At 40.5% G+C, this 12,638-nt stretch overlaps 1 protein-coding gene across 1 annotated transcript in view; it reads left to right on the top strand.

The window, feature by feature from the left end:
* The window catches only part of BCLAF3 (BCLAF1 and THRAP3 family member 3), a 134,058-nt gene that overhangs the window by 76,743 nt on the left and 44,677 nt on the right, over positions 1 to 12,638 (top strand). Inside the window, exons 5-7 of the mRNA XM_073616474.1 lie at positions 7 to 699; positions 5,252 to 5,368; positions 7,345 to 7,517. Of these exons, the coding sequence (XP_073472575.1) occupies positions 7 to 699; positions 5,252 to 5,368; positions 7,345 to 7,517 (983 nt within the window). The remainder of the gene's footprint in view (positions 1 to 6; positions 700 to 5,251; positions 5,369 to 7,344; positions 7,518 to 12,638) is intronic.

Genomic DNA, 12,638 nt, shown 5'->3' with positions numbered 1-12,638 from the left:
AAATAGGTATCCTGAGGATGATTACAGAGAACATGAACCACATCATAAGAGAGCCAGAGAAGCAGAGCGTCATGACTTCCGACCACCTCTGAAAAGTTCCCACTGGAAAGATGGCCATCTAGAAAGAACATATTATACCAAAGAGTGGTCAAAGGACATGGAGCATAGAGATCCTACTCCATTTGTTCATGAGAAACATTCAGGAGCCTTAATCAAAATCGAATATGACTATGGTCATCAATCACCAACACATGTATATACTGAGCCTATGTTGCAAGATGGACACGCCGAAAGGCACAGCCATGTTGAGAGGCACAATCGGCATGAAGAGAGAAAAAATGAATCTACCAAGACTTCTCAATACCACAAAACATCAGATAGTAGCAGAGAAAGGAGGAGGTATGATGATAGGTCTTTGGAGCCATTGTCCAAATACAGTTCAAAAAAACATGACAATAATATAGTTTCCAAAAATGGTATTGACGTGAAGCAGGCAAGCCCTAAGCACAAGGAAAAGATAAAAGAAGGTGATTACCACGGGAGAAAAGAAGATGAATACCAGAAGGATCCAATATCTCCACTCCATCTGAGAAGTCAAAGTCCCCAAACTCCAGACCCAAAAGGTGTATTGAAGATCACTTCTGAAAAAGAATCTATCGTTGTTAATTTGGATTTGAAGAAATCGTCGGATAAGTATAGGTATTTTCGCTTAATCCCATTCTTGATTTTTTTTTTTTTTCTTGGGTTTTATGTGAGGCTGAGGTAAAAGTTCATGCTTCTTTCTCCCGTGAAGATGGGAGAAATATCCTGTTTTAAAACATGCTGGCACCATGCAAAAATGTTCACACATGGATAAAAAAATTCAGTGAGTGGTGGCACTGTAGCAGCGAAGCATTAAAAATCGGAGCTATTAACGCAAAGCGGGGTTCATTATAAAAGAACGAAGCATAATCTGTGTCAAGGAAGAAAATCAAAGTCTTTCAAGCAAGTTAAAACAGAAATCAAGAACTTCTAAATATTTACTTAAAAGGTCATGCCCCCTTCATACATGACGTGACACGCGGATCATATGAACAGTCTCCATCCAAGCCTAACAATTTTTGCGGAAAACATATTTGGGAATGGCCTACGCGCCCAATGACTTCACACCCCAATTAACCTTTGGAAAGCAGTTTAAAGATTTGATGATTGAATAAATGTTGTTTTTTTATTCCCCAAAGAAAGGGAGAAATTTTACAAAAGTTTCCATGAGGTGGACTGCTGGAAATGAATCGTAGACTATGTCAATCAAATTCTTTCTAATATGTGGAAACTTTGCAACGTGCTAACATGGTCTTACTCTAAAAGCAAGATTCTAACTCTTGTACAGTCATCATTGTTAATTACCTTGTTTATTTTTGGCCGCACCATCAAGTACGATTTGGATGATGGGCCAAACCATGTCTGAGGAGAAGAAATTGCTGCTTGAAACTCTTTAAACTGACTGAAATCTGCTATCTTGCCAGTTGTTCTCATATCTGTTGTAACCTTGAGTATTTTGGATTACAACAGGTTCGTTATTTAGGAAGATTAAGTCATGAAGTCCTGACATCAAGTTTTGGTTCAATGAGAGCTGCCCATGTTACAGAAGAGAAGCTTGCTTCTTTACATTTTTTCAGCTGCTTGAACTCTGTCCAACTAGCCCATGACCTTATTTGTTGTAGATAAAAGTCTGTTGGCTTTCAGAAAATGCATTAAAAATTTTATCACAAGTTAGGAAACAGCGAATACCATGACTAGGAGGAACCTGTTTACTGAGCACAAGGGAAAGAAATCTGGATTGAATGAAAATGATCTATGCTTTTGAGTTTTATATTGACTTTGAACCTAATATTAACACCGGAACAAGTGAGACATTATTTGACCATGTCTTTCTATCAATACGAAGGCATGATCTTTAGATTAGAGAACAAGATCCATAAGGCCACATTTTGTTTGAATATCAGATAAAAATTATACACTAAAGAATTGTACGTTTTTTTTTTTTTTTTTATACTTGAGATCAGCCTTACAATGCAATTTATATTCATTGATAATGGCCCTAGAAAACAAGGCTGCATTGAAAGTCGCATGAAATTTTTCTCGCCTCACAAATTTTTGGTAGAGTAGGAAATAATCTAATGTGCCGATTCCCACCACCACTAAAACATGTAATCCCAGAAAAATCCTAATATAGTATTTCATAATTGGTTGGCTTCATATGTTGCTGTGTAAATATACATCAACAATTTGGATCCTATTTGTGACCCGAAAGAGCAAGAATTGATGACTAGGTAAGTGGTTGTTTCTGTGTTACCATCAAACTCCATACCTTTTTATCATTGAACATAAGTATATGTAGCAACTATTATTTAAAGCAGTCGTCGCCAACCTTTCGGACCTCATGGACCACTAAACTCACAATTTTGAATTCCGTGGACGACTAACATGAATTTTACAAGCCTTATACACACAATGCTCCGGCTCTCTGTCCCCTCCTCTTGGATCACACTGCTGCTTTAAACGCATAGTGATCAGGCTCTCTGACCACCCCTTCCCCCCAGCCTCTGCATCACACTTCTGTTTTACACAGACTCATCATTGGATCTCACCACCTTGTCCAGCCATGTGCTCGAGCTCCATGCTCCCTCCCACAGTCTGTGATCAGGGCTGCCATTGGAAGTCCCCTCCTCCTTCACTTCCCGCTGCACTATTGGAACAACAGAAGTGGCATTGGGTATCAGTGTCCGCTGACTAGGGGTGCAACGGATCGTCACCAATCTGTGATCCGAACGGTTCAACCTGTTCGGATCGGCACACACGCGATCCGCAGAGCGCTCCGCTGCCTCGGCCTTAGGAGAGGCCGCAGCTTCGGCCTAGCTCCGGAGCGGCGGCCATCTTGGTACACCCGGTGGCGGCCTAGGTGAGCGACACGCTGACGTCATCATCACCCGCCTCAACTGCAAGCAAGCAGACAATCGTAGGGGAGATGTGGATATTACAGTGGGGGGAGATGACGTGGATATTACAGTGGGGACGGAGATGACGTGGATATTACAGTGGGGGGAGATTGTGGATATTACAGTGGGGAGATTGTGGATATTACAGTGGGGACTATATGGTGGTGGAATTTTCACAGGTTTTTGTAAATTCAATTAATTTTTTTTTTTTTGTTGATCCGAAAATGATCCGATCCGTGACTCCTGATCCGAGGAACGATCCGAACCATGAGTTTTTTGATCCGTTGCACCCCCTACTGCTGACTGTATTGACTGTCAGTGCGCATTGAGAACAACATTGGAAACAACTTTGGGCGGTATACATCCGCCACAATGTTGATTTGCAGCAGAACCCCTGGGGACCACAAAAATTTTCTCATTGACTATCCGTGGTCCACGGACCACTGGTTGGCGACCGCTGATTTAAAGGGTTGGTCTCATAGTTTGATTTGTCTTATGGAACAAAGCTTTTTGGTATTTGTTTATCACTGGATCCCAAATCTTCTCTGTGCTGCCATTAAATGGTTTGAGACTGGAACATTGCTTACCTCCAGTTAGTATTGAATGCACATTTGGTTGTTGTTGCAAAGAGGTGACCTGTCTTGAAAATTTTGCATGAAAAAATTTTTTCCAGACCTCTTGCAATTTCTATTAATGGCAGAGGTTAAAAACAGTGAAAGTAAGCAAAGTTTCATAAGGGAACAGCTTCTGAGCCAACACCTACAAAAAAATAATGTGTTCATTAAAACATAACACAAATTATTTTTACAATAGTTTTTTTTTCTTTTTTTTGCTAACCTGACGTTTTTTACATTTCTTAAGCTCTTGACAATATTACAATTCTGTAAGCTTTTCCATAACCATCTTCTCTACAGCCATGGCCAAAAGTTTTGAGAATGAAAAATATTCATTTTCCAAAGTCTGCTGCCTTTTCTATGGTGACAATTTGAATATACTCCAGAGTGTTATGAAGAGTGATCAGATGAATTGCAATTAATTGCAAAGTCCCTCCTTGCCATGAAAATGAACTAAATCCCATAAAAAAACATTTCCACTACATGTGTGAAGAAGGCTTCAGGGCACCCAAGAAAGTCCAGCAAGCACCAGGACCTTCTCCTACAGTTGATTCAGCTGTGGGATCGAGGCACAACCAGTGCAGAGCCTGCTCAGGAATGGCAGCAGGCAGGTGTGAGTGCATCTGCATGCACAGCGAGGTGAAGACATTTGTAAGATGGCCTGGTGTCAAGAAAGGCAGCAAAGAAGCCACTTCTCTCCAGAAAAAAACATCAGGGTCAGACTAATATTCTACAAAAGGTACAGGGATTGGACAGCTGAGGACTGAGGTAAAGTCATTTTCTCTGATGAATCCCCTTTCTGATTGTTTGAGGCATCTGGAAAAACCTTGTCTGGAGAAGAAAGAAGGACCATCAGTCCTGTGCCATGCCAACAGTAGATCATCCTGAAACCTTTGATGTGTGGGGTTGTTTCTCAGCCAAGGGAGTGGGCTCACTCACAATTTTGCCTAAGAACACAGCCATGAATAAAGAATGGTACAAAAACCATCCTCCGAGACCATCTTCTCCCAACCATCCAAGAACAGTTTAGTGACAAACAATGCTTTTTCCAGCATGATGGAGCACCTTGCCATAAGGCAAAAGTGATAACTAATTGGCTTGGGGAACAAAACATTGACATTTTGGGTCCATGGCCAGGAAACTCCCTAGACCTTAATCCCATTGAGAACTTGTGATCAATCCTCAAGAGGTGGGTCAATAAAACAAAAAAAAACACAATTTCTAATGCCAAGCATTGATTATGCAAAAATGGGATGCCATCAGTCAGGATGTGGTCAGGGCTAATTGCAGAGGTCTTGAAAAAGAAGGGTCAACACCACAAATATTGACTCTTTGTATAAACTTCATGTAATTGTCAATAAAAGCCTTTGACACTTATGAAATGCTTGTAATTATACTTCAGCATACCATAGTAACATCTGAAAATAGATCTAAAAATAGTGAAGCAGCAGACTTTGTGATATTTCATTTTTGTGTAATTCTGATAACTTTTGACCACAGCTGTAGTCTCTTTAACCATCTTCAATTCATAAACACCTTCTGCAGCACATTTTACCCACATGCTCCAGTTTTAGTTCCATTATATGTTATTGTGTACACATTTGCATATTAAAATATGTTGCGGAGTTTCAGATGTCATGGACTTTGTCTCTTTTCTAGACAGCCTCATGAGCAAAGGAACAAACCCAAACACCTGCCACCATCACTATCTAACCCCACCCAAGGACAGGGGTTTCCAGAAGATAAGCAGATTTTAGTTGGGGATATACAGAAAAGGTACCACTTTTTGTGCTTTTATATTAGCAGTCAAATATAGTTTTTTATTCTATGAAAAGCAAAAGTTAGCTCTATGCAGAAGACACCAATTTTATTTTGAGTGTATAGTAAGTGTGTAGTATAAACCAGTAGATGGGGCTGTTCCAATCAGAGAATAATACTTAAAGTGGTTGTAAACCCTTACATATACCCAATGAAGTCAACATGCTGATAACAGAGGAATGAAGAACCAGAGAGAAATGACAATTAGAGCTTTGGAGAGGGATAAGTAAACACTACAGATATATGTGCTTAGTTCAAAATCCAGGACTGGGGTTTACAACCATTTTAAAATAAAACTGTGGCCAGGCTATGGACAGTCAACTATTTACATATTCCTAAAGCTTTTCTAAAATCCAAAACAAATAAATAATGCATTGCATCTTACCAATCCTTAAATGTGGTGGCTGTATTCGTTTTCTCCTTTTAAACTTTTTATTCTTTTTATTTTTTTCACCTGGTGATCTGGCCAGTAACAAATTTCCTGTCTGCCAGCTTTCCAGCTTTGTGGTATGATGAGGTGGCTTGCCTCACACTGCACTAAAAAAAACCCCACAGTACTTTTTTTTTTTTTCAGCGCACACTGCCCACACGCCACTGCAACAGGCACACTGGAGGCAAGGCTTTTGCCTTACGAATGTGTATTACGAAGGCTGTCAATTGCTAGCCTAGCTGTCTGAAAAAAACTTTTATTACCTGGCTGTCATATTCAATAATTTCTTGGTCAGTGACCCAAAACAAGTACGTTGATCAGTTCTGTTTTAGCCACCCGCCAACCGCTCACAGTAATTACACTACGAGCAGGTGGCAGGTACAATTGCGTACATGTATGTTGACACTTTCTTTTCCCTGACCCGTACTGTGTCCAATCACACATAGAATTACCAATACACAGAACTATGTGCGCATAAGTACAGCAATCTGGCTGTTTCTTCTCCCTGAAAAGTAGGGAGAATAAACAGCCAAATAGTAAAGTAAAGGCAGCACACATTACACATTGTTAGGCACACGGTTTACCCCTAGATGTTAACCCCTTCCCAGCCAGTGTCATTAGTACAGTGTCAGTGTACAGTATTATCACTGATCATTGTATTAGTGTCACTAGGAACGTCCGTGTCAGTGACCCTCCCAGATAGTATCTATTAGCCCCAGATCGCCTACCACCCTATCACAGTCCCACTATAAGTTGCTGATTACCATCATTATAGTTTAGCGTTTAGTTTAGCTATTATAGTATAGCATCTATAGCTGTGTAGATTCAAGTATATATTCCACAGTTTGTAGACGCTATAACTTTCGCACAAACAAATTAATATACACTTACTGGGATTTTTTTTTATCAAGGACAGGTAGCAGAATACATTTTGGCCTCAATTTATGAAGAAATTTTATATTTTTTTTTAATTTTTTTTTTTTATTGGATATGTTTTATAACAGAAATGAGAAATTTATAGTTTTTTTTTTTTTTTTAACTTTCAGACTTTTTTCATTTATATACCGTAATAAAAAATAAAAAAAACAGTTGTGATCAAATACCACCATAAGAAAGCTCTATTTGTGTTAAAAAAAATAAATAATACAAATTTGCATAAAGTGTTGCATGAACGCGCAATTGCCAGTTAAAATAGCACAGTAATGAAATGCCTGGTGCTGAACAAAGAAATGCCTGGTCATGAAGGGGGTAAAATTTATTGTTCCTTAAGGAGAATGCAGCAGCAGAATTGTTACCTTATTGTATCTTCTAAACCCAGGGATGATGCCCCTTTCCAGCCACCATCTATAAGTAAATGATCCATTTTGGGTGAACTGGTCCTAGCTCTTAGCTACTGCTGGCAAATATGCATCTCCTCAGAGTTTTGCATTTACCTACAGTCTTAGTATGGAATGTTTGCCAAAACTATGTTTTGAGTTTCTAATCCAATTTTTACCCTTTACAGGAGTAATTCTACTTCCAAGGACAGACAGCTATCTCACGATCTTGTAGCTGTTGCTGGAAAGGAGACATTCCATCCAGTGTTTGAACACCTAGAATCTTCATTGGTGGGTGGCGCTAATGCAACAAATTCTGAATTTACTAAGAAAATTATAACCATCATTCATGAAGTCAAAGGTAAGGAGACATCTCCTTAGATTCAAAGATTTTTTTTTTTTTTTTTTACTTTTTCAGTCCTGGGTGCTGTTTGAAAATGGATCTGGGACAACAGCTGTATGTATGTTCCAGCACAGTTGTAAAAAGGCATTTGGACTCATCAGCTCCTTTAGGCCCCCCCCGCTGGAACTAGCACTGGAACTGCTAGGGTTCAGCATTAAGCCCAGGAGCTTTTAGTAGGCTTCCAATGTTTAACCACTTCAATACCCAGCTATAGTCATATGACGTCCTGGGATGGGATCTCCCATCCTGGGTGGACGTCATATGACGTCCTGGGATTCCCGGCCGTCTAGGGGGCGCGCGCGCGCCCGCCGCATTGCTCGGGACCCGGTGCGTGTGCCCGGCGGCCGCAATGTCCGCCGGGCACACGCGATTGCCCGTTAACCGGGCTGGACCGTGGATCTGTGTGTGTAAACACACAGATCCACAGCCTGTCAGCTCTAAAGAGAGCGATCTGTGTTCCCAGAACGGAGGAACACTGATCGGTCTCCTCCCCTTGTGCCCCTCCTCCCCCTACAGTTAGAATCATTCCCTAGGAAACATACTTAACCCCTCCCCGCCCCCTAGTGGTTAACCCCTTCACTGCCTGTCACATTTACACAGTAATCAATGCAATTTTATAGCATTGATCGCTGTATAAATGTGAATGGTCCCAAAAATGTGTCAAAAGTGTCCGATGTGTCCGCCATAATGTCGCAGTCACGAAAAACAATCGCAATCGCCGCTAAAAAAATAAATAAATATTTTTTTTTAAAAAATGCCATAAATCTATCCCGTATTTTGTAGACGCTATAACTTTTGCGCAAACCAATCAATATACGCTTATTGCGATTTTTTTTTTTTACCAAAAATATGTAGAAGAATACGTATCGGCCGAAACTGAGGAAAAAATTTGTTTTTTTTTAAAAAAATTGGGATATTTATTATAGCAAAAAGTAAAAAATATAGTGTTTTTTTCAAAATTGTCGCTCTTCTTTTGTTTATAGCGCAAAAAATAAAAACCGCAGAGCTGATCAAATACCACCAAAAGAAAGCTCTATTTGTGGGGAAAAAAAGGACGTCAATTTTTTTTGGGTACAACGTCGCACGACCACGCAATTGTTGTTTAAAGTGCGACAGCGCTGAAAACTAAAAATTGGCCTGGGAAGGAAGGGGGTGAAAATGCCCTGTATTGAACCGGTTAAGCACATAGTTCCCTAGGAGCACACAATGTAGATGCAAATGTGTTTACAGTGGGAGTGTGTAACATCACAGCACTTCCTGTCACTATAGAGACTCTAGCAGTGCTGTTGCACAGATCACTATTAGAAGTGATTTGCTTCTGCACAGGGAGATCTGGATCCTAAGGCTGGGAACACACCAGCCACATATTGTCCGGTTCTACTGACCGGCTTTTATCCAATGGACATGCTGGAAATCCAGCCTCCAATCAGCACTTGCAGCTGCGATCGCTGATTATTGTGTTCTTGGGGGGGTGGTTAAGTCTCCCTGTTAGGACACAAAGGCACAGCGGGGGAGATTGGCACACTAACATTGTGTGTATTAGTACAGCGATCTGTCCAGTTTTTTTCATTCAGCCAGCTGGGTTGACAAAATTATTTCGTTTTTTTTGTGATGTGGTATGGGGCAAAGTAAAATTTCACCACATTTACTAAGCCGTAAGGAACATTTCCATGCATTTAGTAAATCAAGCCCAATGTCTTTCAAATTGTTATTGTTTGCAAACCTTTGAAAAAGTCGCCGTTATATTAATATGTGCCCTTGTCCACTTCCCTAAATCTTATAACAATTTATGCAGACTATTTTTTTTTCTCAGTACATTGCCACTCTGAATAAAGCTCTCCAGAAGTAAATAGCATACATTCACTTTGAGCTCTACCATTTCCCTAACTTACATAAAAGTCACGCTAATGTGATATAATTTTAATCAGGAGGGTCTGTTAGTTATATTGTATGGCAAATATGGGGTTACATAAACATTATATTGGGGAAAAAATAAATGAAAATGTGTGTCTATATGTGTATGTGTATATCCATATATGTATATACTGTGTGTGTGTGTGTGTGCGTGTGTGTATATATATATATATATATATATATATATATATATATATATATATATATATATATTTAATAGATAGATAGATATATCTATCTATATATATATATATATATATATAAAGAGAGATCTAGATATAGATCTATATATCTAGATATATACAGTATCTCACAAAAGTGAGTACACCCCATTTTAGTAAATAATTTATTATACCTTTTCATGTGACAACACTGAAGAAATGACACTTTGCTACAATGTAAAGTAGTGAGTGTACAGCTTGTATAACAGTGTAACTTTGCTGCCCCCTCAAAATAACAACACAGCCATTAATGTCTAAACTGCTGACAACAAAAGTGAGTACATCTGTAAGTGAAAATGTCCAAATTGGGCCCAGTTAGCCATTTTCCCTCCCCGGTGTCATGTGACTCGTTAGTGTTACAAGATCTCAGGTGTGAATGGGGAGCAGGTGTGTTAAATTTGGTGTCATCGCTCTCACTCTCTCATACTGGTCACTGGAAGTTCACCATGGCACTTCACTTTTTCATGTGACAACACTGAAGAAATGACACTTTGCTACAATGTAAAGTAGTGAGTGTACAGCTTGTCTAACAGTGTAAATTTGCGGTGCCCTCAAAATAACTCAACACACAGCCATTAATGTCTAAACCACTGGCAACATAAGTGAGTACACCCCTAAGTAAAAATGTCCAAATTGGGCCCAAAGTATAAATATTTTTTGTGGCCACCATTATTTTCCAGCACTGCCTTAACCCTCTTGGGCTTGGAGTTCACCAGAGCTTCACAGCTTGCCACTGGAGTCCTCTTCCACTCCTCCATGACGACATCACAGAGCTGGTGGATGTTAGAGACCTTGCGCTCCTCCACCTTCCATTTGAGGATGCCCCACAGATGCTCGATAGGGTTTAGGTCTGGAGACATGCTTGGCCAGTCCATCACCTTTACCCTCAGCTTCTTTAGCAAGGCAGTGGTTGTCTTGGAGGTGTGTTTGGGGTCGTTATGTTGGAATACTGCCCTGCGGCCCAGTCAGCGAAGGGAGGGGATCATGCTCTGCTTCAGTATGTCACAGTACATATATAAACACTTATAGATACCCTAAAAGCCACCGACTACAAATAATGAGCGCTCCTGAATGAAGTATATAAATTAATATATCAATTGGTGTGTAAATTGATAATAACAAATGAAATGCATATTGTAATGTATGTCCAATTAAAGAACCACGATTTGAGCTGCTGCCGTAAACACTTGCTGAAGGCAAGCTAGAAATAAATAGTTTGATAGTACACACAACCTAGATCGTGTGAGAGGCAGCGCTGCAGAGACCAGCAGTAATCTCCCACGGTTAGCTCAAAAGTGCCATTTAGTTATACTGGTCAGAAAGTCCAAACAAATGTCTCATCCAAAATGCTTGGTAACAATGTTGCAAAGATCTTTCTCAATATGCAGTATGTGATATCTCTGTTAATCAGTCAGGCACGAGAAACACTGTCTAGACGCAAACAAACCCCCACTGTCTCCAATATGTATGCAGGACACAGGTAAAGAATCCCCCCCCTAGAGATTCAATCCTTACCAGACAGTAGCGGGTTAGAAGGCATGAGACAATCATGGACTCGTATTAGCCGACTTCCCTTCAGAGGCACCACTGACGATTAATTGCTAGCAGGTGGATCAGGTCACTATCCAGATCGGCTCATTCATGGGGAAAGGGAAAAAAAAGAGCTCCATAGCATAATCTCGTTGGTAAAAATGTATTAAATATCTCACCCCCCTGTAGCAAGTACACTTAAAATTTAAAACAGCAGTTAAAGCATAATGTACACTGTCATATCCTTTAAGGAGATCGCGGAGTTGAACAACAGACCCTGGGTGTGGCTATACGACTAGCCTTGAATCATTTCTATCGTGAAGTTAAGCCACTGTTTGAAAATCGCGCTGCACAACTGTTGTTCAACTCCGCGATCTCCTTAAAGGATATGACTGGGTACATTATGCTTTAACTGCTGTTTTAAATTGTAAGTGTACTTGCTACAGGGGGGTGAGATATTTAATAAATTTTTACCAACGAGATTATGCTATGGAGCTCTTTATTTTCCCCTTTCCACATGAATGAGCCGATCTGGATAGTGACCCGATCCACCTGCTAGCAACTAATCGTCAGTGGTGCCTCTGAAGGGAAGTCGGCTAATACGAGTCCATGATTGTTTTATGCCTTCTAACCCGCTACTGTCTGGTAAGGATTGAATCTCTAGGGGGGATTCCTTACCTGTGTCCTGCATACATATTGGAGACAGTGGCGGTTTGCTTGCGCCTGGACAGTGTTTCTCGTGCCTGACTGACTGACAGAGATACCACATACTGCATTTTGAGAAAGATCTTTGCAACATTGTTACCGAGCATTTTGGATGAGACATTTGTTCGGACTTTTTGACCAACATAACTAAATGGCACTTTTGAGCTAACCGTGGGAGATTACTGCTGGTCTCTGCAGCACTGCCTCTCACACGATCTAGGTTGTGTGTACTATCAAACTATTTATGTCACAGTACATGTTGGCATTCATGGTTCCCTCAATGAACTGTAGCTCCCCAGTGCCAGCAGCACTCATGCAGCCCCAGACCATGACACTCCCACCACCATGCTTAACTGTAGGCAAGACACACTTGTCTTTGTACTCCTCACCTGGTTGCCGCCACACAGGCTTGAAACCATCTGAACCAAATCAGTTTATCTTGGTCTCATCAGACCACCGTACATGGTTCCAGCAATCCATGACCTTAGTCTGCTTGTCTTCAGCAAACTGTTTGCAGGCTTTCTTGTGCATCATCTTTAGAAGAGGCTTCCTTCTGGGACAACAGCCATGCAGACCAATTTGATGCAGTGTGCTGCGTATTATGGTCTGAGCACAGCATATATATATAATTATATGAAGGTCAGTATGGTGGACTGAATTTATGGAAGGAGCCCAGAGGGTATTCAAGCAGCCCACTCACCCATGCTCA

Source organism: Aquarana catesbeiana, linkage group LG02, assembly GCF_042186555.1.
Source record: "Aquarana catesbeiana isolate 2022-GZ linkage group LG02, ASM4218655v1, whole genome shotgun sequence".
Classification (NCBI taxonomy): Eukaryota; Metazoa; Chordata; class Amphibia; order Anura; family Ranidae; genus Aquarana; species Aquarana catesbeiana.
The sequence above is the reverse complement of the archived record's forward strand: the minus strand, read 5'-3'. Positions and strand labels throughout refer to the sequence as shown.